Consider the following 25,532-nt stretch of genomic DNA (forward strand, 5'->3'; position numbering starts at 1 on the left):
AAATAACAATGTTTGTATTGTTTTCTCTGATTCAATATCAGTCGCCTCATACTCCAGGACAGTAGGTGGCAGTAGTCAATACCCTGTTTTGCCAACTGCCAATAAAGGAAATACTCGTAGAAGGCAAACGGAAGCCGAGTAGGGGGTTTGTTTTGTTTTGTTTTGTTTTAAAGAACGGGAACGAAATTATTGTATTTTTTTTAAAAAATACACAAAGACATTCAAGTTTTTATGTGAACTCGCGGTCTCCGCAGTGCAGCCACTTTGTGTGGCATACTACGGAAGCTGAGAGGTGCCGTTTAGTGAAGTGACGGGAAGCGAAAGAGCCACCGTTCGTTTTTTTATTTATTTTTTATTTATTTTGAGCGATTACACAATTTAAATGAAGAAAATGGACACTTCACAGAGCTTCGCCGTGTACTATGCGGGCGGGAGGAACGTCATCTTGCGGGCTTTGACGTTACTGTCTCCGGTTTTCGTGTGTAAACACTGACATTAGCATTAGCTTGTGCCATTGGCTTTCCTCCATTTTCAGAATATTCAAGTATTCCTGAAACAGAGCGATGGAAACTGGTTACAGGTACGGATATGGCCGTCTTTAACATTTCAGTACAATGTAGATTCATTTAAGTTCAAACTTTATTCAACTTAACGCAACTACTTGTGTGTAACATCATTAGCATCACATGTATTCAAACAACTGTTTCAGACAAGAGTTTCTCAACGTTAAGTTCATTACATAGGTTACTAAAATAGAAGGATAGCAGCAGGGAGCAATGAACTGTAAATGTTTCAATTAGTGTATAATATGTTTAGTTATTTGAACATTAAAAGTAAGTACATGTAGGCAGTGAAATATAATAATATAATAACACCAAACTAATTAGTGTAAGTTAAAGAACAAAGTAATAACCATTTAATGTCTGAAGGTGTTGAATGAATTGATAACAACTGCAGTTTGGGTTAAACTGACCACCTCTGAACTATCACTTTACATCACACTGTCAGACAGACTGTGACAACTACTGCGTAAAGACATAACCTTGTGTTTTTGCAAAGTTAAACTTAAATGCATATTTTTCTTCTAAACTGCGTTGTTGTTTTTTGTCTTTCAGTGAGAGCGGTGTCTACTACCAGGCGGTACCTGCTTTTGGAGCTGATGGAAAGAACGTCTTGAAATTAATTCCTGTAAAGATGGTCAATGGACAGTTTTTTCAAGAGCAAATAAGCAAACCTAGGATGGAATCTACAACACAGAGGTTTATGAGAGTTTCCTCCACACCTCACCAGATACAGACGGCAGTAACTCCCTCTGCCACAGAGCAAGCTGTCACCAAGAAGTTGACCATTATGAAGGGTTTTCCTAGTCAAGTAGGATTAGTTCCTAGTAATTTAGTGAGCAATCCTCCACCACAGCAACAGACTGTCTATGGAACAGCACCATTTGCAACAAACAGTCCAGGTAGACCACGTCAGCTGCCAGTGACAGTGAAATCTCCCGTCCTCCCCAGAGGACAGCTCATTCAGATTCCCCCAAATGCACAAGTACGAACAGTACCAGCGTCAGAACTTCCTGTGGGTGTCAAAAAACAGATTTTTAAATCATCAGTCAAAGGTTCAGATGAACCCACTGTGATCTATGTGTCACCGGTCACCACCGTGATCCAAGCTGCTGCTCCAGCTCATGATTCAGCACTTCATACACTCAAGCCACCTCTGAAATTGATTCCCAAAGCCTCAAACAGGCCCAACGGCCCAACAAGGTGGGTGATTGAAGAAGGGGGCTGCACAAAGGCTCAGAGTCACAATCCTCCCAGTGCTCCTCTTATTCCACACATTCTAAACGCTGTGAAAAAGACAGAAAAGGCTGGCCAGCAGCACTTTGAGGTCAAGAACGGAGCAGCTTCTGACTCGAGTCTGGGCAAAAGTAGCTGTGACGCGTTGGTCATGTGCAACGGGAAGGTGTTTTTTGTGGCAGAAAAACGCAGCCTGCCGGACGACATGGGGGAAAGCAAGTTAAACAAAACCGGCCAACAAACTGTGAAGCGAGCTACATCTCAAACCTGCCAGAACATGAGCGTCATCACTCCACATGAAGTGATTGATCTGTGTGACGATGATGGTCAGGAGGACTCAATACCAATCTCCCATCAGGAGGACGACAACGTAATATTTGTGTCGTATATTCCACCCAAGTCTGAGGCGAGGTCAGTGCAAGCTTCACGTCGATCGGACAAGATAAACACGAGCCACTCGGACAGCGTTAAGGGTCTGGAGCGTAGTAGTGGTGGCACAGGAGAAGTGAGCACTGAAGTGAGCAACGTGACCGACAACAAGGAGTCAAACGTGATGACTCAGCACAGCACCTCCACCTTACAGCTGGGGGAAATGAGAGACGAGGTAGAAGCAGGAACTCCAGCAGGTCCCAGCAACTGTGCAACGCACACAGAGGACGAGGTGAGGCCACGTCTAATGCCACGATGCTTTATCTGTCTATAAATGCAAGTAATATGTCTTTGTCTGTTAACTACATAACTGTCCAATGGTTTATCTGGAGGGGGCCGACCTGAATAGGTGACTCACCCGAGTACCAGTGTGTGCAGTTCCAACTTTGATATTGTTTAGATATGAAATGTAACGGATATCGGTAGAAAGGCGACACATAAAACACACAAATTCACCAAACAATAGGCACATATGGAACAGGGACAGCGTGGGTAATTATATCCTCATTGATATTTCAACAACTTCTAATTTTTCAGCTTCTAAAATGTGAAAAAAAAATGTCTTTGTTGCCAAACGGATGATGTTTTTGGCCCAAGCCCGTCTTCAAACATTACTATTTAACCAGTGTAGTACACACTTTTTAATTCATCCTTGAGCAAATACTGTGTTTGTGTGTTTTTATGTATTGGCTGTATTTTGTGTTTCTCACTCACAGAGCTCTTTAAGCCCTGAAGAGCGTGAGATGGCCGACCATCAGCTGAGGAAGATGTTTGAGATTAGATCCGATGTGAAGATTCACCTCCAGAGGATCGACGAAGCTCCAGCTGAACTGGTCCTCACAGAGTCCGTAAGCTCAGAGTCGGATCACCAGAACCAGAAGAGCGACACCTGCAGATCAGGGAAAGGAGTAACTCAAGAGGATCAGTCAGCAGATATCACTCCTCTACAACATTCCCCTTTGAAACTGAATTCACACTCTCTCCCTGCTGTGGAGAATTGCCCTTCAGGTCCAAGTGCAGTCACAGAAACTTTGTGTGGTGTTGGAAATGCACCTGTGATCAACTATGTGGAACCTATCGATGAGGATTTCCTCAGTTCAAACGAGGACACAGCAGACCAGGGTCGGGCACAGAATACAAATACAAGGAGAATAGTAAGGACACGAAAACGCACCACGTGTCCATGCTGCATCCCTGGTTCTCTGGAGCCAGCAATGAAATACACTAAGGTAGACGATCTGGGGAAGTGGACATGCGGGACGCAGCAGACGGGTAAAAAAGGGACACAAAAAAAGACGGCCAGAAAAGGTGGGACGACATCTGGAAACGGCTTCATAACAGGCCGCAGCAAGCAGGTTACAGTCCGAGACGGTTTGTCCACAGCATCAATGCACTCAGAACTGAAAAGTCATAAACACATGAAAAGAGTCAAATAGATTACACAGAAGAACAGAATAAAGTGAAGTACAAGTACAAGTACATTATATGGTTGTTTTCTTTAGTGTTTCACTACATTTAGCATCTGAAATGTTGCATCGCTACCTCTTCCTTTTCCCTTTGTCACAGTTTACACTCTATTAATGCTCACTAATAAATATTCTAACAAATTAAAAGGTCCTATTTTTCAAGCTGCGTAACCGTGTCATTTTCCAGGGTTTTTATTCTTTGTGATATTTTATTCTGGCTATGGTTTTTCTTCGTGAATAATGATGATGTTACATTGTTACGGCCTGTAACCACATTTTTGGGGCACTAAATGTTGAAAATGAACAAAAATTGGCACACAGTCAGAACTGGCAAAACATTTATAATAGAATTACACTAATGTGTAAAAGTAGCGCCCAAACAATGCTGCTTACAGCTTTAGATTATATATATTTGTCAAACAATACTATCAAACCTGACTGACCACAGGGGTAGGCAGGGAGAGGAAGTGTTTTAAAATAAATTAGACATAACATTAATTATATGAGTTACTAATGGTGGAGACTAATGCTGATAGTCTCCACCATTAGAGTGAGAGCTGATAGTTTCATCGAGGTAGGACCAATTCTGCACACTTGTGTTTAATGACATAATTTATGATTATGTCGTGTAGTTTCACATCAGTAACCCAGAGTGTTTCTGCAGAAACGTTGTCGGTTGTTGTCCTTAGTTTCGCTTGTAGACGCGTTTTTCTTTGATTGTGATATGCGACACAGGTGTGAGGACAAGGTGTTTGTAATGAACTTGGTGCTGATGAGCACAGTGAAAACATGACTGCCATCTGGGAGTAACAATATGTTCACTGCTTCATCTCAAAAACAAACCCTTATGTTCCCCTTTAACCTAGAGAGTTAAAGGAAACTTGAAACAGTCATTATTCAGAAAACGAAACTGAACCCAGTAGGTAAATCGGATATTTAAATATAGGGTGTGGATCAGTCGGTGTTTATTACTATGTAGTATTGCCAAATCATGTTTAAAGAGTTGGAGAACTATTTAATTTGCCACCGTAGTTGTAATTATTAACCGGATTGACCTGCTGCTGCAGAGGAGTCTGTGTAGCAGGCTGCCGTGCAAACTTTTTGAGCTGTGTCAGCGTGAGCTCAAAAACACTGATCTCCTCAATGGAATATGGTGCAGGAGACGGAGCAGTTTACAAACTGAAATGTTCCAGGTGGAAAAACAACGTCTTAACAGTGAAGTAAAGCAGCAAACATAACATCCACTGGTGTAGAGTTTATAAAGAAATGTGTCTTCAAAAAGTGATTATATAAATCTTATACATAACATTCATTATATGAATAATTAATGCTCTGTCCAGGTGGTGACTAATGACCCCATAGCAGCTAATACACTGGCTGTAGTGGCATTCAACTACAAACATGGCCACTTGAGGGAATTTGAAGACCTTTCCACCTTTGACACTTTATTAACTAAAAAAATCTTTTTAAAAAAACAACAACTACTACAAAAAGCCAGGTCCCAAAAGACTTAAAACAAGCTTGAGCAAAAGGACAAACATACTCAGACTTCCCTGATCCTAATTCCCTGCCACTCCTGAGCTGTGTCTCCCTCATCAACCTTTGTGTGACTAATTCACCACCCATGCCCACAGGTGTGCAAGTAACCCATAGCAACCACAGTGCCTCACCACTGACACACCCACATTCATTCATACAAGCACAAACACATCCAAATTGGCGACAACACTATGGAGGACCAAAAGGGACAAAATTGAATAAATAAATACACCATTAAATCATTCATTAAATGTGTCATTAAATAATTAAATGTATTTAATGACACATTTAATGAACTATTTAATGGTGTATTTATTTATTGAATTGTGTCCCTTTTGGTCCTCCATACAACACTGGCAAAGAAGCAGAAGATATAGCCCACACTTATAGACATGTAATGCCAACTCCAAACGATAGGAGGCAGCAATGTACCGAAGTGTGTCTCATGTGCCGGAAACTAGAATAACAGCCTTGAAGTAGTAGTAGTAGTAGTCTAGTCAGAGACGGAGCGAGAGCTGATTGTTTCATCGAGGTAGGAACAATTCTACATACTTGTGTTTAATGACATTAATTATAATCATGTCGGTGTGTTTCTGCGGAAACGTCGTCGGTTGTTGTCCGTAGTTTCGTTGCAGATGTTTAGATGCGTTTTTCTTTAGTTGCGACACAGGTGTGAGGACGAGGTGTTTGTAATGAACTCTGAGGAGACACGGGAATTAAACTCAACATTTAAACGTGTAAAATCATAATATGTCATTCTAACCCCAGCACGACAGAGTGCTTTAAAGAGACAACAAGGCGTGTGGTGGATACAGCTGTGGTCGTAAGGTTTAAAAACCTAAATAAATCAATAATCTCCTGAACAGGGTTCATATGAACAGAATGGTAGCTTTCGTGAGGTTCAGGAATGTTGTGTCGAGGATTGTTTTTGTCAGCTATTAAAGAAAGACCACTTTATTAGGTACACCTTGTTAGACCAGCTTTGTCCTTTAAAAACTGCTGCAATTGAAATGTAGAATACCATCATTCTGCATATTGGAATGGAAATGTGTGCATCTGTCATGGCTGCATTCATTTTATTAATGTATTTGTTTTTGAGGTGCTGACTAGCACGGTGAAAACATGACTACCATCTGGGAGTAAGAATATATTCACTGCTTCATCTCTCTCTCAAAACAGCTTGACTTCACAAAAACACAAACTGTCCCTGTAAAGTCAGGACAGGCTGAACCCTGCTTTCCTCCTTAAACATAGGAAGTTAAAGGTAAACAACAAAACTGAAAGGGAAACCAGTGTTTGATGAGATATTTAAATGTAGGGTGAGGTTCAGTCATTCAAAGCAGAGGTGATTTCTTTATCAGTCCGTGTTCATTTCCAAGTAGTATTTGTTTGTTGTGTTCTGAGTGAAACACAGTAATTCCAGGTGAAAAAGGTTTAATTCCTTTGAACGGTGTATGAGATTAAGTCCTATTCCCAGATTGTGTTATCATTGTATCAGTTTTTGTCAGGATATAATTAATGTGAAGAGGTTTTATTTTCTTTTTCTAAAAAAAAAAAGTTTGTGTGTTTAAAACAGGGAAAACATAGAACATGGATTCCGTCAACAGACTGGAAGTCTACATCCCAGTGGAGGCGGAGGTGAAAAACATCCCTCTGTGCAGTTTACCCTCCAAAGTGCTCAGAAAGATGGGCCTCCCCCCAACTGACATCCAGGGTTTCCAGAACCTCAGCAGCTCCCCAGAGGGCATATGGATCTGTCCAGCAGTCGTACGGAGGAAAGGTCAGACACAGGCCTCCCCCAAGGGACAGAGTTTGATAGCAAAGGAGTCCTCGCTGCTGGCCTCACAGGTCCAAATGACACCGGGTCCTTTGCGGATGTCTTTTGTTTCCTCTAACAAGGCTGCGTACAACGTGCTGAGGCAGATCTCCGGGGCAGACCTTGAGGCCTCACTGCCTCAAGGCTCGGCACCACAGACCTACGGATCCGCTGTGGTCATCTACCGTGGACACATTTACCTGTCCATGAGGAAGCACGATCTAAGTCTCTCTGACGGCTCTTCAGCTCCTTCCACATCATCATCATCAGCATCATCATCGAAAAGACAGAAAAAGGTAATGTGATGGTTTGTGGACAAAACAAGACATTCAAGAACATCGTTTTCAACAGTTTCTGACGTTTTACAGACCAAACAAGAACTCGAATAATTGCGAAAGATATCTTTAGCTTGCTGCCCTATACAGCGAAGCGTAACATCTTTGAGAAAGACACTGCATTTATTTGATAAAGATCAAGTGTGTGACAAAACATCATGGTGCCAGAAGTCACTGGCCAAAAACATCGTGTCCTAAGGCTTAAAGCTGCAAAATGAATCGTATTGTACTCTTCATAAATCATATTGCAATACCTGTCCAAATTATCACAAATGATTTTATTAAAATGTGTCTCGTATCATGTGTCACTGCTGTGAGCGTCACATGTTTATACTGTCTGTCTTACCGCAGCTGCAGAACGAAACAAGGAGAAAGAAGAAGAAACACTCCTCCTGTAAAGACGGCGAGAAAGACGTCGCACGCGAGGCAAGGGACGTGTCCTCAACCGTGTCCGCTCGTCCTGTCCCTCTGGCCACTCCCGGCGAGCACAGTGTGGACAGCTGCCGTCACACAGATGCAAGGGGACAGCAGGAGACACAGGAGACAGCATCAGCAGCAGCAGCAGCAGCAGCTGGGCGGCTGCTTGTGCCGCTGAAGAATCCAGTCAGGTTTGAGCCTGTAGGGGGCAGCAGTGACAGACATGAATGTGAGATGCAGGAACTGGATGGTGGAGACGCTGAGAGCAGCAGCAGCAGCCAGAGCGGCACGAGGACAGAGCCGCTGTCTGTAGCTCGTGGCTCTGCGTCACTGGCAAAGGAGTACGATGATTTGGCACAAGAGGAGAAGATCGCTAAGATGAAAGCCAGACTCCGACAGAACGAAGCCGCTTTCAAAAACCTGCATTCTGCACGCTAACTGCTCCGAGCAGCTGCAATTCAGCTTGTGGATTTGGGTCAGTGGGGTCATGAGGTACTTGGTGGACTGAGGACTCACTGCCCTGCATGTTTTAGACGTTCCCTTGCTCCAACACACCTTAAATCACTGTATTTGTGAGTGAACTCTGGTGCAGGGAGTGAGCAGTGAACAAAGTGACAAACTTCAGTTTCCACAAGACAAAATCCATCTCATATAGAATTAGTTTAAGTCTTTTATGATGGTGGGAAAAAGATATATGATGTAAGTAAGCCTTCATAATGTTGTAATTAACGTTTATTTCATTCAGACCAGATAAGATTCACAAACTGCAGTGCGTTGTTTTAAGTTCTGATTCTGCCTCTCCTTCTCTCGTGCAACACAAGTGCCTTATACAGCCCCACTTTAAAAATCATGAACTGTCCCCCAGGGATTTTAGAGGGGGGTGAAATATAATTTCTATGTTAATGCTGTGACGTGAACCCTCTAACAGAGAACGTACACGAGTGTGTGTGTGGAGTGAAGCTGTGTCCTCCTGTGAGTGATTTATAACACTGATGTAACAGTCTTTATCTCTGCAGACGACTTACTGTGGTCAACAGACTCGAGTTACTCAAGCATTCATAATAATTTGGGTTAAATGTATAATGTATGCTCTTAGTTAATTAACACTGTTTGCACTGTAGTCTTTCTGTGACGGTGGTGGCATTTTTTTATGTATTATTCTATCTGGTTCATTTCTGCATTAAAGACCGAAGGGAAACGTTAAATGCTAGTTTTCACTTGTCATGAGTTTATTTCCTCTGCACACTGCAAAAAAAAAAAGAAAATAGAACCACTGTTAAGTGAAAATGTCTTGTTTCAAGCTGAATTATCTGCCAATTAAATATTATTAAATTATCTTGGGTATCTTCAGCCAGTTATAAGTAAATAAGTCCAAAAAATGGTATGACTGGATAAATACACTAAATTCAAGTCTAGATATTTTCTCTTTTTTTTGCAGTGTATCAGCTGAACATGTTTTGAGCAGCTGCCTCTGTTAACTCTTACTGGTTAAACTGGTTAAACTGGACCAATCAACTCTGATATTGCTGGAGTAGCAAGTGTTTCAAAGTAATAGCCCAGTGTGGTAGTGATGATGATGATGATGATGATGATGATGAGGTAGTAACACATTCTCAGGTCTGACATCACTGACATGGACACTCCTCTCACTGAAATCTCCTCCTCCTTCTGTATAATATGTAAATAACAGACTTTTCCAACTGTGCTTTTGTAAACTTTCATGGAGAAAATCCACTCTTTTACACCACAGCACAAAGTAGGTGTTGATGCGATCCACTGCTTCCTCCGTTAGTAAATCCCTTTGTGTTATTTTGTGACTTCACTATTTAAAAAGCCTTTTTGTTTGGGTTTGAAGTGACACAAGTGTTACCAAGGCAAGGCAGCTGTAGGGGCCAGCGAGCTCCTGTGTCAGCGTGAGCTCAAAAACACTGATCTCCTCAATGGAATATGGTGCAGGAGACGGAGCAGTTTACAAACTGAAATGTCTTAACAGTGAAGTAAAGCAGCAAACATAACATCCACTGGTGTAGAGTTTAGAAAGAAATGTGTCCGTACCTCATTCTTTACTGCCACATTTACAGAAAACTCAACTTCTACTTTAAGGTTTAAGACGTTAAAATACGCTGGTGTAAATCGCTTCAGACTTTTCACAGGAGACAGATTTATTCCCAATAAGATCATTTGCTCTCTCGTCATCCTCCTCTTCCTCACATATACTTCACACACTGGTAAAGTGACATTGGATCAAGATGGAGCGAGCGATAAGGTGACTCTACTTATTATTATTATTATTAGGGCCTGAGCCATGAATGGCAGGGGCCGAAACGGCTCCTGGCACGAATTTGTGTGAGGAGCCTATTGTTATCCTTCAGATTATTGTTAAATCTGTGAATTTGCGGTCATTTTTGAGGAGGTTAACGTGCATAAAAACGCTTGAAACTTGGCATGGAGCTCAGGTCTGGTGAAATTGGCATAGTTCCCGGACCCGTGTGTTGCTCAAGGGCTCTATAGCGCCCCCTAAGGTGAAAATAGAGACAAAATTGAGTTCCACCGAATGACCTGAATCTTGGTGGGGAGATGTTACAGACCGAGACGAACAAAAAAGTCGACTGTAACCATGGCCTCAACTCAACAGGAAGTCAGCCATTTTGAATGTGGGCGTCACTTTGCACTCGTCTGAGCGCGATTGTCGCACCGACGCACAAAAACGTGCCAATTTGTACTAGTTTAATTTATTATACTTCTCTTGTTATTTGTTTATTTGTATACACTCTGGTTTATACAGTAGAACAGAATTTCAGATTTTATCACCAGAGAAAGCTCATGTACCACTCTTGGCACACGTACCACAGTTTGAGAACCATGGTTTTAAGATGAGACTTGGATAAAAGTCAATGCAGTGTGCAGTGTGCAGTGTGCAGTGTGTGTGTGTGTGTGTGTTACCTGTTCTGGCATAAACAAGTGACCTTGGAGACCTAAAACCTGGTCCTAATGAGGCAGAACCTCATTTCTGAGGAACTGGTTAAGTTTTGTGCTTATGGTTAAGGTTAAGGTTAAGGTTAAGGCTTTGTTCATACTGTCCCAATGAGTGGGAGTTTTGCTGACGATACAGTTCACAGTACCTGAACCATGTGATCACAATATTAAAATGTCATTTTATTTGTTTCTGCACTTGTTATCAGACTAATGACAGTTATTGTGTCTGAATGCGGCGTGTCCTGCTCTCAGGGTCACTTTATTCAGTCCTTTGTTGTCTAAGGGAGAAAGAAGTGAGTGTTTTCAGCGTCTCTCTGTTGGACTTCACAGTGGTTTTGGAGGATGCGGTCTGTGCTGGCGTTTGGGATTTTGTCCTCCAAACAAAACAAAACAAACAAAAAAAACAGCCTCATTGTGTAACTCAGTGCAGAGCAACAGCAACACAAACTCCATTCTCCAAAGACTGAGAGCTGAATCAGCATCATTTCTCTTAATCTTAATCTTCCTGGAGTGACTGTGTGTGACTGTGTGTGTGTGTGTGAGTGAGTATCCTGTTACAATCACAGCAGAACACGTACAGCTGCAGTGACAGTATGTTAAATTATCCACTGTGAGTTGTGGATTAGATAAGAGTGAGAGTGAAGGAGTGCTGTGCTCCTTCCCTCCTGCCGCCTCACTATAAGACTGCAGCTCTGCAGGAGACTCGGTCCACACAGACAGGATGATGCACTCACAGAGACACACGGTAAGACCTGCTTTCACCTCGTCTTCACTCACACTCACACTCACACTGACAGCAAGTAAACAATGTTACGTAAACAGCTGTTTATTCAGTGTGACAGACCATGATGAGCACTTCTCCTGCTCCTCTCTGGTGAAACTTTGTTTTAATGGCTTGAAAAGTGTTCCTCCTCTTTTCTCTTCAAGCAGCTGGTTTGTGTGTTGTTTGTTCATTTGTCCTGATTTTGAGGGGAGAATGTGATCACTTGTCCTTCACAGCGTCAGAGCTGCAACTGACGCTTGTTTTTTTTAAATCCATTCATCTGTCGATTATTTTCTCAATGTCAGAAAATCAAAACCTGGAAATGATGATGTTCTCAGGCGTCTTGTTTTTGTCCACAAACCAAAAATACTCGGCTTTAATGATTTCTTGGTCAAACGGAGCAAAGAAAGCAGAAAATATTCACTTTTAAGAAGCTGAAAAATCAGAAAAGTTGTTTTAATTATTAAAAAAGAAACTGAATAATCAAATATCAAAACAGTGGACGATCGCTTATGGATACTTTTTCTAACTGTTAAGTTTATTGATACTTTTTAACAGCACACACACAGTATTACACAGCATTTATCCTTCCTTATACTGTCACACATGCATTTACACACTAGCTGGGATTAAAATGCAGATTATTTTGTTATTTTAAAGACAGCCTGGTTCACAGTCACCAACATTGTAGCATCACTTTTCAGTGCAATGGAAAACATTCATCATTTTTTACTAATATTAGTATTAAACATGAATTATTGACAGAAAAACGTCTCTTGATATTAATAAGAAAACATGGAACCATACAAACAAAGTGTTTATCACCCAAACCAGCTGAATATCCTTTATGAGAGTAATATAATCTGTATGAGGTCACGTATGAGTGCTTGGAAACTTATAATTTCTTTTCTAATATTGATCTAATTCTGAGAAACAAAGGTTTGATTAAACCTGTCACGATCTATACTGTAAACCCTAAATATGACGTAAATGCTTCAGTAAACACAAGCAACATCGTGTAAGATGAGATCAATGCTACTGTTGTTATAATTATTATTATAATTATTATATTATTATCATTATTATTATTATTATTATTATTATTATTGTTATTATTATTATTATTATTATTATTATTATTATTATTATTATTATTGTTGTTGTTATTTTTATTTTTTTGAAATGGCTGGTTATGGCTTGGTTCTTTAAAAGGCCAAAAAACAATATTGGACTAATATCGGTATCAGTGGAGGTTCAAAGCTTTGATATCGGCCTATTGCTGAAAACATGCACTCACAACAGTGTCTTTACATCTGCTCTGATAATATATGAGTTAATAAGAAATCAGAGAATCGATTTATTCATGAGTCTCAGAGGGAGAGCAATGATGTAGGAGGGATGGAAAGATGGATGGATGGATGAACAGAGCCTCCTGAATACATGACTGTCCTTCTGCCATGATGGAGTGTTTGGTGTTGATGTTGACTTCTTCTTCTTCTTCTTCTTCAGGTGTTGTGTATTCAGATCTTGTGGCTGGTCTGCTGGCCTCTCTTCTCTGAAGCAGCCAAATTCCGCTGTGGCACCGATCTCCTCAGCGATCTTCTCTTTGTGTGCGGGGATCGTGGAATCTACTTCGGTGAGTCTCAGTCGTCTTCATGTGACGCACAAAAAAGATCTAACGTGACGAAAGAAACCTGTGGAAAAGTGTGACATTGGCTGGATTTATCTGTTCCATCATCAGATGAATGATATTTAAAATTCAAACTTCCCTTTATTTGAGGTGATTAACTTCACATACTGTCAATAATCATGTTTCAAAGACATGACATATGATTATCAGTGCAGGACTCGTATCAAAGTTTTAACTTTAACTTATCAAAGCTTTTCATTTGAACTTAAATTACTTTTACTTTAAAGTGATAGTCCAGGTCTTTTGAAGTGAGATTTCTTTTCACTCTGGGGAAACAAGGAACAAGAACTTAATTAAAAGGTTTTTGGAATCATGTTTGCTGCTTTATCTCACTATTAAACAGCCTCTTCTGTGGGTTAGGGTTTTTCCTCTCACACACCAGAGTCCATAGTGAAAATCAGTGATTTTACATCATGGCCCACAGCAGTTGTTGTTCCTCTGCTGCCTCTGTCTCTAAGTTCAGTTGTTATTTTCTGATGTTTGTGTTTGTGAAATCCTTACTTCAAATTGACCTAAGTGACACAAACTTATGAAGCAAGGCAGTGGTGAACCAGCAGCTCCTGTGTCCCCCACACACCTAAAAACACATATTTTCTCTATGGGATTTGGTTTGAGTGACAGAAACTTTAGTTTTCTGTTGGAAAATTCTGTCAAACAGAGGAAATAAGTGACAAACCTACTCTTAAGATAGTGTACAGTTCAGCTGGCTTTGATTTTATGAGGTTTTGTTAAGTGGTTAAAATCATGTCGAGACTAATATCTCGTATGTACAGTATTACGTACAGTATGTTTGCAGTGGAGAGGTCTAATCTGAATTCATGGATTATAACATCACATAGCTGTCATACGCCTTATATTTGTGTTGTCTATTTCTCTTTTATTTTATGTCGTGTTGTATATTCCACCACAGTCTTCTTTTGTCTTTGTATGGATTTCCACTATATGGACAAAAGTATTTGGCCGCACCTGTTCGTTATTGAATTGGGACTGTTTCTCAGACTTTATTATTTTAACACTTCAGCATACAGAGACATTTTGGACAATGCTATGCATCCAACTATAAAGACATGGTTCGACTTTGCATTTGGTGCGGAAGAACTTGACTGTCCTGACCTTTGACCCCATCGAGCACCTTTGAGATTGTGAGCCAGGTCTTCTCGTCCAACATCGTCAGTGTCTGACCTCGTAAAACAGAATGAATGGACACAAATTCACATAGAAACACTTCAAAATCTTGAGGAACATCTTCCAAAACAAGTGTGAAAGCTCTTATAGCTGCAAAAGATGGGACCAACTCCATATTAAAGTACTGTATATGTATTTAAATACGTCATTACCGTCCCTGTTGGTACAATGGTCAGGCGTCCAAATACTTTTGTCCATGTAATGTATATAAAAAAGAAAACATGACAGTTTTTCCTGTAATATTTCAATATTTTCTTTATTTGCTGCTGCAGCATGTTGAATAATTTGTGTAGCATTCATAACAGAGATGCAGATTTATGACATTTCTGATTGTGGATTTTAATCGCTGTCTAAAACTAAATAATAAACAGGAATGACACCGATGGGACCACATATTATCAGGGTTATTCCACCCTGAGTGCGTCGGGTCCTCTCTACAGCAGAGGTGTAGATCACAGATACAGTCACGGTCATCGTGTCCGAAGGCAAACGCTTGTAGTTATTCTGAGCAACTTATCAACTCAACAACAAACTGTGTCCTGTTCATTACGGGAGAATTAGCCACGACACAACCCTGTGCACTGCTGCAAGGCTTCTGCAGCAACACTGTATCGTCATGCAATAATGGTCGAATCATCACTCACCAGTTTGCTTTCATTACTGCTTAATCTGTCAATTATATTTGGTCCAGGAAATGTAAGAAAATAGTGAAAAATGTTGATCATTGTTTCATAGAACAGCAAAGACATCAGTTAACACTCAAACCAATTAATCAATTATCAAAATAATTGGTGATTCATTCAGTAATAATGACTAATCGAGGAGTTGATGCAGCCTTAGATTCAGCGTAGTATGAATAATCAGAATCAGATTCAGAATCAGAATACTTTATTAATCCCAGGGGGAAATTGTTTTTGTTCCAGATGCTCCGTGCAAAATAATAGAAAATCAGCAGTGGAAATAAGGCATAAGATATGGATATAAAAACAGTAAAATAGGCAATAAAATGGAATGAAATAAAAATAAAATTATATAATTCAAAAAAATTCAAATAAAATAATAATAATACAATAATAAAGTAGAGAATCTGGAAATGTATACAATATACAAGCAGTATACAGAATACTGAACATCTTTTTAATGTTTTAATACAAACTCAAGGCTCTACCTGGAAGAGAAGGTGACAGTGAAGGATATTCAGCTGCAACTGCACCAATAAATGCTGCTAAATTTTACACACTGTACCTTTCACACCTTTTAGACTGTGAATTACCCAGAAGCCCTTTCACCTGATTACCTCTACCTCTTATCCTGACCAAGGCCACCTTCCACCATCTGCTATCAGGCTGCTAACAGTCCGGCAGCAGAACACCGTGCCTCTCTGTGAATGATAGCTGTATTTCTTTTATATAACAGACACTATACGTGTTGTTATCTGAGCTGTGGGTCCAGTTTTTCAGCTTCATGACAAAGAACAAAGGTGCAGGGCCACAAACAACGCGACTTTACGTTTTACAAGTATCTCAAATCACACTCTGGTGTATCAATGCTAAAGAGCCTAAAATCATTGTTGCCATTATGTAATATCAGCATCAGTCGAATAACAAATGCATTAAACAATTTGTGGATTATTACTTCATGTAATAAATACTCTTTATTTATTTATTTATTTATTTATGTATTTAGATGACCTGTTTCATGTATATTTAGTTTAAACATTATTAATGTGAGTGCAGTGCAGAGCAGTGCAGACACAAAACGCAACAGACTTTTACTGAAGTTGATCACGTTTGTGTCTCATTTATTGTTATTAAACTGTTACATTTAGTCAAAATGGAGGTAGAAATAACACCAAATATAATTTATTATTATTATTATTATTATTATTATTAATAATAATAATAATAATAATAATAATATAAGTTTTGAGTTTTTGATGCTCAGCAGTTCCACCTTCAGTATTTGTTTAGTGACTTTGTTGTAAAGGCTCTAAGAACAGCTGTATACATGTATCTGTCAGTGTGTGATGACGCAAACAAACTACATTCATTAGAATGTATTGGTGCATCAGGGTTTGGGTTCCTTGCTCAGGAAACTGTTGTCTTCCACTTGGCCGTGAGCTGCAGACACTGTCCCACTATCTGTCTCTGCTGTCTGCATGGCTGCGTGACTTCAGGAGGACGCTCAAGTCATGGCCTCGAGCGTTCTGCAGCTTAAGAGAAGCTCCCTGTTTTTGACGGGAGTGTCTTGTTTGCCTCTCTCTGCAGGTAGAGGTACGTGGTCCGGTTACGGTGCTCGGCCCAGAGGGAAGGGCATCGTCGACCAGTGCTGCCGCCCGGGCGGCTGTGAGCTTCACCATCTGGAGAAGTACTGTGCCAAACCCAAGAGCCTGCTGGCGACCACTGCTCCACCGACCACAACCACAACCGCAGCTCCATCAACCACAACCACAGCTCCACCAACTACAACCACAGCTCCATCAACTACAACCACAGCTCCACCAATTACAACCACAGCTCCATCAACTACAACCACAGCTCCATCAACTACAACCACAGCTCCACTGACCACAACCACAGCTCCACTGACCACAGTTTCACCAATTACAACCACAGCGGCACAAACCACGACACAGCCAGATATGGTAAGAGGAAACAAATGCACTTATGTCATATTTATGTGGGTTTATTTGAAAGAATTTGATCCATCCATCATTCTCATTTTAAATTTGTATTGATTCTGCTCCGGATACATCTGTCGTCCACTTTTCTCCCGTTTTGTGTTTTTGTTTGAAAACTCTGAGGCTGCAATAGACAAAAATGAGAGATATTAAGAAAACATTGACTCCCTGATTAGTTCTCTCTGCTATGACCTGACTATCAGCTGTGAACAAAACACTTCAATTTCAGTTCATTAGTCTTCTCTTCATGTGATAACAATTTGAGTTATTTCTTTTAAAACTGAGCTAAAATGCTCGTCTGATTTTCTGTTTTTAAAGAAAAGAGTAAGACACAAAGAGTTTTTTTCAAATGAAAACATACGAGCTTTACTGTCAGAGAAGATGAAGCTTAAAGTTGAAATCATTGTATCAGTTTATTGGTAAAGTGGAAACAAATGGAACCTAAAACAACATCTTGAGTCACAGATTTTAAAGTTAAACATCACCTGATAAGTCGTGGTGGTGGATCAGTGCAGGTCTCTCACACACACAGCCAAGGTTCCTTCCCCGTTTCATCCAAACTCTGTGTCCTTGAATCAGCTCACTCTCTCCTATCTATCTGTGTTTTTGCAGGTGCAGCAGTTTGAAGCAGTGTTTCACAAGAGACTTCTCGAGCACCTGGGTGCTCCCGACAGTCCGAAGAGGGAGGCCTACAGAAAGAAAACGCAGCCCTCGCCGCGGCGGAGAGGCAAGGTTTCATCGCCTAACAGGAGGAGACAGGAGAGCGCGTCTGGCAGGTCTTTGTCGGCCTCGGGGAGAGCGACCAGATGACTGAGCTGAGGATCCAGTGAGAATGACAGACACAAAGAGTCGCCCGGTGACATCCACAACAAAGACAAGTGCAACAACTGTGTTACTTTATCTATTTATCTGTCTGCCCGGTGACCTTATGTGACACGTTAAACTGACAACATTGTAAATATTCCTCCATCTACAGCAATAGAATGTGCTTATTTATTTTTATGAACTTCCTTGAGTAGAAAATGCCAGTGGGGAAGGATTTCCCGGTCGTTCTGGTTTCAATTCTTCAGCCTTTTTTCTTTTTGCACAGCGTTGCTTCTACAGGGAGAGTGACATAATCTGAACACATCATTCAAATTTATGTCATTAAAAAAGAAAAAGGGCTACTAGTTACTTTTACAGCTCAATATTCAAGTATCAAGGTGGTACTTGGTATAAAAGGTTTGAGAACCACTTGTCTAGAACCTTCACTGCCACTGGAACCAGAGGCCTCCATTAACCTGAACGTTTTAAAGGATTTCTGGACCCAATTCTTCCTCGTGCTTAATTACTAATGAGTCAAAAATCACGTCAACGAACAGATTTAAATTTGAGCCACCTTTTAGCTCTGTTTTGGTTGCCACCAGTTCTGGAGAAAAGGAGCAGACACTTTAGCTGCTAAACGCTCATTTCCGTACGTTCACCTGCTGCTTTTTTCTTTTTACGACTCTTGTCTCTCCAAAATGAAGCTCCCACACAACTACAATGCATTCTTATTTAACACTTCATAAAGAGCTAACTTACTCCCACAATTGTTTTTAATGTATCATCAAAACTGACGTACTTGTCAAGTATTTGAGGTGTAATTTGGAACGGTGGTGGTTTGAGACTAATTGTTGTGGTTGTTTATGTCTTTGTATGAGAACACTGGAGTTCACTAAACAGCAGACGACCGCAGCTGAGAAAAAAACATGAGTTTTATTTTCTACCTAAACCAAACCACATTCATAACCAGGACATGGTTATGATCACGTTGATGTGCATGTCTGTAAATAAGAATAATAATGATAATATTACAGTATGATGTCATTTTGGTTTGTTTGTTCCTTAAAAATGTGATCGAGAACGAGAACGCAGTTTATTTTGTATCAGTTGATCTGATCCAGTGTCACTTTAGTCTTTTTTTTTTACACATACACAGACTAAAATACATGTATTTAAAGTATGTGACTGTATCTGTTCATGTACAGTGATACTTTCTATAGCACTTTGACTGAGTGACTGTTTATGTAGCTTTTATTGTTGTTGTGTAGTGAATACAGTTATTAGCAGGACGTAATATACTGATGTTTTTTGTACTTATTTCTACTTTTCTTAGCTGGACTTTATGTTGGTTATTGTTTTTAAATTGTGTCTATGATGAACATGTTTTGTAAAAAAAAGAATACTGAATGCATTCTTTATTTATTTCACTGTGAATATAATAAATACCGAAACTGAAGTTTGTTAAGTCTTTTTTTTAAGTGACATATTAAGTCACTGTGATGGGGACAAAAACAATCTGAGGTTTGACCATTTTACATTTTGGCTACATCCACACGACTTCCTTTTCTCCTCCTTCTGTCCACACTACTCCAGCATCCTGCAGTCATGTGACTTTGAAAACTGAAGCTGCATTTTAGTCTGGACAGATAGAAACTGAGACTTTTGCAAAAACAATGACCACATGACCTCATGCCTGGTTATTACATTTCTTCTCAATCTCAGAAATCTCTGTCAGGATTCCCACGGGTCCTTGAAACCCTTGAAAATTGCTCTAAATAGACGTGGGTCATTGAAATATTTGCCAGAAAGAAGTTAAGTTGATATTCAGCTAAATGTCTTCCTTGTTTGTTATGACGCCACCTACTGTTTCATGTGTCCTGCGTAGCTTGATGTACGTGGACTAGGCCGACACAGGACAAACGTGGAGGCAGCGTTGTGGACACTGTCCACTGTCTCTCTCTCTTTGACCGTTGACTGTGAGATTCCATGCGGAACAATGAGCGAGTAAAGTTAAGCAAGAGAGAGCAAAAGATCTCTGTCTCACCAAAGAAATTTATGAAAAAGACAGACTTTGTCCAAGATCACAAGGACAATCACTTATCAATCCATAAAAGTGGACTACATGGGCAGATTTTGTCCTTGAATATGAGGAAATTGGTCCTGGAAAGTTGAATTTGATGTCAAATAAGGTGTGGAAACCTGCTCTGTGCCCTTCTCACTTGTTGTTTCTTGTTTGTAGTATTTATCTTAACTTTTTCACTTTTTTACTCCATGATTTCTACAGTATGTCATTGTTTTATTATCCGTGTTGTTGTTTGTTTTTTAGGATTAGGGTTAAATGGGCAAAAGGGTTCTTTTAGGTGTTAAGTTTCTATATTTTATTTGTTTTATTCATCTCTGATGGACAGCACTTTGTTTCAGCTGTTGTTGCTTTTTAAACTGCTTTATAAATAAAGTTGGCCTGGAGGTGGGTGTGGTCAGCAGTCAGCTGCAGGTGTTCAGACAGTCACAGGTGAGCTGATTGGCAGCAACAAGATCTGCTACAACCACCAAAAGATATTCCTTTTTTTCACTAAAATTACACACAAAATAAACACAAACACTCATCAAGACCCTCCTGTTGTCAGGTGTGTCAGGGCGGACACAGATTTTGTGTGGACGCACATGGTTCACAAAAGAAAACACGTGTCGTGTGGACGTGTCCCTCCTCTGGCAGGTTGTTGTGAGTTTCCTGAAATATTCTTCAACAGTAGAAAGTGTCCTTTTGTTTTGACGTGGAGCTCCGGCGCGATCATAAACAGCTGAATCATTCTGCTTTGACATGACTGAAGGTTGTTATCTCTGAAGGCTATCGTAGCTTTCTGTGTAACGGACCTGATAAATCAAAATGACTCCTTTATTTTCATTCTTTACTGTGAGTTAATTACCGTGAGATCAGGGAGTGAATTCCCAGTTTGCAGTTTTGGATCAGTGGGCTATTGTCAGAGGAGGGAGCAGGTGCAGTATCTGAACATCTTCACCTGTGCAGTTTGGTGAGCTGGAAGATAACGAATGTTAAAACTTATAATATAAGAGGCACAGCTTGATTTCACTGTGCCAACACAGCCTGTGTGTTGTATGTTTTACTTGTTTTTCAATTTAAATTTACATTTTTATTTATATATTTTGGTCCAGTCTAGATTTACTTCCTTTATTGTCTGTTTGACCTCTGCATGATTACTCTTGCTCACTCCTTGTTCTTCATCTCCTCGTGTTCCATCAAGTCACCTTTGGTTTTTGTATTTTTTTTACCTGGTTTTAGAGTTCTTTTTTAGTGTTTTCACCAACATAAGTTCCTATTTTAAGAATAACAACCTAAAAGACCTAGACTTGCATTTGTGTCTTCATGTCATCTAAAATCTAGTGTTTGCACTGAACTCACACTGAACACAAAACAGGGTTTTTTTTTTTGGATTGCACAACTGTGTCTCTGGATCATTGCGAGTATGAAACTGCAGCCAGTGCCAAATAAGTGTTTTTCTTGCATTTTTGCGCTGAGTAGGTAACCAGAATGACTTTATCGATCGCCTGGAGGGGAAATTCTTTTGTTATAAAGCTCTGGAAAAGCACCGAGAAGTGTAATATACATAAGAGTTGGTATAAGAAATATGAATAAAATCTCAGCCTGGGCTCAAACCAGGAGCACCAGAATCTTCTTTGCAGCCGGTGAAGCTCTTCGAAAGTGAGTCTAATCGGACATGAAGGTGCTCGTGGCCTTTTGACCCACAACACAGTAACAGCTGTTTACAGTCGCCCTGATAAGGCCGCGAGGAGAGAGCTCTCTCTCTGTGGCCGCTTGCGTCACGGCCACGATAGTGTGATTCACTCCCACCTCTTCCCATGTGGAGCTGTTTCGAAACAAAGCCACCACTCACATTTTGACTCTCAGGGCCATGCACGATTGGGGCTGTACACACACACACACACACACACACACACCTGGTGAGTTTAAAGGTGCAGTGTGCAACATTTAGGGGAGTGTTTATGGGCAAATTTGGATGCCACCATGTAGAGCTGTGATGTTTCTATGCTGACAGCCTCACTTACAGGAGCAGCTGATTTACATGAAGCACCGTGACGTCAGCGTCTTCAGTCTCACATAGAAAAGCACGGATTTGCTGGAACTTTCACGCAGACTTCAGGGGTTTAGATTGTGACAGGATTTCCTGACCACAATGCAACTGAACACAGCTTCACAGATCCCAAACAGTCTGCTTTCAGTCGTGTTGTATAAAGGGATACTTGAGTATCTTAACCAGAAAATGACTTTAGTGAGAAGTTGATGTCACTTAAGTAAAAGTCTTTAAAGTATATGACACTGACTGCACTTAAATATTAAAAGTTATTTTCTGATATAAAATGTACTGAAGTAAAAGTTTGTGAAGTAAAAGTATTTAAAAAAAAAAAAAAAAGGATGGAGGAGCCATGGTGGCTCAGTGGTAGGGTGAGTTGGAAAGTTGTGGGTTCAATTCTTGGCTCTGCTAGTCTATATGTGTCCATGAGCAAGACACTTATCCCCATGTTACAGCATGTGAATGGCAAAACAGTTCATGCTCATCAAGACTAGAAAAGCTCTATATACAGTAAATACAGACCATAATACCAACTCTTCTTCTTCTGATTTTATTTGGTAGTCACGAGTAACAAAGACAGTTAGAGGAAATGTAGTGGAGTAAAAGTAAAAGTTGGTAGAAATATAAATAACAAAGTAAAGTACACAGTAAAACGGTCACTGTGATTGTGACGCACCACAAGCTGCACAGAGTGCAGTGCGTGGTGCACTTGAAAGGTGACAAAACACTGCGTAACTTGTTGTTCAAAGCCTTTAAATTCCACGGCCTGCGCGCAGGTCGACCTGGGCCGAGTCCTGCAGTATCTCTGTCTGCGTCAAGGCTGCAGAGGGGTCTGCACGCTCCCTCTGCTCCCTCTGCTGCTGCTGCTGCTGCTGCTGTATCAGCAGGGTCGCATCTGCAGCCCATGAGCAGCTGCAAACACAACCAACAACAGGCCTGTAGGACTCTGAAGCAACAACACAGCACACACTGTATGAGCTGAAACTCAGGTCAACAAAGGAGATGAGGAAAGCCGTCATGACGCAAAATAATAGCAGGTGTCACGTGACAGACTGCGACACAGAAATCCTTCACTGTTTCCTCGGACCTAGACCTGGTCTGCAGGTTTTATTGGGTTCCTTGCTCTAACACACCTGATTCAGATAAATGGCTCGTTATCAGGCTTCTCCAGAGCTCACTGATGAGGTCACCATTTAAAACCAGGTGTGTTGGAACAGAGCAACTTCTAAAACATGCAGCGGAGTGAGTCCCCAGGAACCAGGATTGAGAACCCCTGTTCTAAACCAGGGTGTGTCGTCCCCGTCGGCTGATTGGCTGATCTTCCACCACCTGTTTCTCACCTGGGACACCTGAGTGGTGATCCAGCTCCACCAATCACATCATCTGAGTGTGAAGCTATAAAAGCTCAGCTTCTGCCACAGCTGATTGTGCGGTTTGTTTTCTGATGACCATGTTGTGCTTGTGGTGCCTTTATCATGCTTGAGATTTGTTAGTTTTTGTGTTCTGAGGTTATATTTAGTTTGTTCGAGAGTTGAGGTTCACTACTGATTTCTAAACATACGTTTTGAATCATAAATCCTTTATTCAAGGATTCAAAAGCTTTAGTGTCATATGCAAAAAAGAACGTTATCTCAGCAATGAAATCCTCCTTCCTTCGTGCCACCACCTGATCACTTGTATTGAATCAAGAGAAAATGAAGAAAATGCAAGAGAACGGAAGAAAATGCAAAATAAAAGGAAGAAATTGATCAAGAAAAGGAGGAAAATGCAAGAGAAAAAGACGAGGATAAAAAGAAAAGAGAAAATACAAAAGAAAAGAGGGAAAATGCAGGAGAAGAAACAAAAATACTGTACATATTTATATATTCATTATGTAAAATACCAGCACAAATGTTGGTATTTCAGTATCATAATATCATTTTAATCATCCGCTCCTTGTTTTCCACTCACGCCTCTGTAATTTTGTTAGTTTACTTTTATCAAATATTTGGTCAAAGATTGTTACAGCGCCATCTGTTGCGTCAGTTCTCGTATTTGTCGTGACGTTCGAGCATTTTTATGTTTCATTTCATTTTCATTTCGACACTAAAACACGTCAGTGTTACACAGTGTTATTGACAATGACAACAACGAGTAAAAGCAACATAACTTGGTTGTGGTTCTTACTGTAGCATAATTACCGTCTACACTCTTCTCTAAATTTAAAAATACAGTATTTTTACACATATTTTCAAACTGTATAATAGCTCTAGTTCCTTTTCTTTATTTCTGTATCCAAACTGTTCCACAGAGTCACTCCACAAAATGAAATGCCCATAACCTTTCTTTAATTCCAATCTTCTGTGTGTGTGTGTGTGTGTGTGTGTGTGTGTGTGTGTGTGTGTGTGTGTGTCCAGGTATTACTAATGTTGTGGGGACCAAAACCTGTTTACACAGTCACATTATGGGGACTTGTCCTCCTTGTGGGGACAAAAAGCAAGTCCCCATAACGTAAATTACTACATTTTAAGGTGAAGATATGTTTCATGGTTAGGTTGAGGTTAGGGTTAGGGTTAGGGTTAGGGTTAGGGTTAGGATTAGGATTAGGCCAGTAGTAATTGTGGTTAAGGTTAGAGTAAGTCTCCAAGAAATGAATGTAAGTCAATGCAATGTCCCCTCAAGTCATGAATGTTGAACGTGTGTGTGTGTGTGTGTGTGTGTGTGTGTGTGTGTGTGTGTGTGTGTGTGTGTATGTGTGTATGTGTGTGTGTGTGTGTGTGTGTGTCATCAGGTGACTTCAACAAACTTCCCTTCATCAAACTGTTCTTTGTCTCCTTTGGTCACTTTGTTTAGTGAGCTGATAAAAGGCTGATAAAACAACACAGAGTACAGTTGATTGTGATTAGTGTCATTGGTACAGAGATAAAAGATTATAGTGAGAATGTAGCAGAAAGTGGATCATCTAAAAACAGACACACACACACACAATGTGAACATTTCCTTTCGTCAGTTTGAGACTTTTGACCTTTTCTCTGCTGCCTTCATCGGCTCTGTCTGTCTGTCTGTCTGTCTGTCTGTCTGACTGCCTGTCCGTCTGTCTGACATCTCTGGAAAACAAAATGATGACACAACGGCTCAAAATCTGTGTGAGGGTTGGGGATTAGAGTCCTGAGGGGCTGTCCTGTCAACATCTGGTCCAATCCCAGCTGCAGGAGGTCCACAAGGACACTAGAACTACCAAGGGGAGTGTTACGACCAGGTCTAGGGGAAAACCTGATCGCAACATGAATAATGAGACTTCCTCTTCCCAACTCTCAAGAAACCACCAGCAACGAGTAAAAAAAACTTTCAAAAATTTTAAATGTTTATTAAAAACCAAGCACAAAAATGTCTGCTGGCAGTCTGGCTGTGAGTGGTTCAAGGAAGTCCACTGCAACTGGGATGATCAGGCCTCTTAAACTGGTAACCTGTGCAGGACCAATCAGCTTCCAGGATCCACCTGGACCAGGGGTGCGCAAACTTTTTGGCTCAGGGTCCACATCGAC

At 40.5% G+C, this 25,532-nt stretch overlaps 2 protein-coding genes across 2 annotated transcripts; both read left to right on the forward strand.

Annotated features, from left to right (window-relative positions):
* Nucleotides 1-104: 104 nt before the first annotated feature.
* On the forward strand, nt 105-9,008 carry LOC131468184 (uncharacterized). The gene is made up of 5 exons (XM_058642176.1): nt 105-580; nt 1,116-2,457; nt 2,942-3,652; nt 6,818-7,342; nt 7,733-9,008. The coding sequence occupies exons 1-5, from the start codon at nt 564-566 to the stop codon at nt 8,234-8,236; spliced, it is 3,099 nt and encodes a 1,032-aa protein (XP_058498159.1). The 5' UTR covers nt 105-563; the 3' UTR covers nt 8,237-9,008.
* Nucleotides 9,009-11,331: 2,323 nt separating this feature from the next.
* LOC131468119 (integumentary mucin C.1-like) lies at nt 11,332-19,296 on the forward strand. The gene is made up of 4 exons (XM_058642032.1): nt 11,332-11,519; nt 13,047-13,173; nt 16,680-17,056; nt 17,705-19,296. Exons 1-4 carry the CDS (start codon nt 11,496-11,498, stop codon nt 17,900-17,902), a joined length of 726 nt encoding a protein of 241 aa, XP_058498015.1. The 5' UTR covers nt 11,332-11,495; the 3' UTR covers nt 17,903-19,296.
* The last annotated feature ends 6,236 nt before the right edge of the window (nt 19,297-25,532 follow it).

Source organism: Solea solea, chromosome 11 (genome assembly GCF_958295425.1).
Source record: "Solea solea chromosome 11, fSolSol10.1, whole genome shotgun sequence".
Classification (NCBI taxonomy): domain Eukaryota; kingdom Metazoa; phylum Chordata; class Actinopteri; order Pleuronectiformes; family Soleidae; genus Solea; species Solea solea.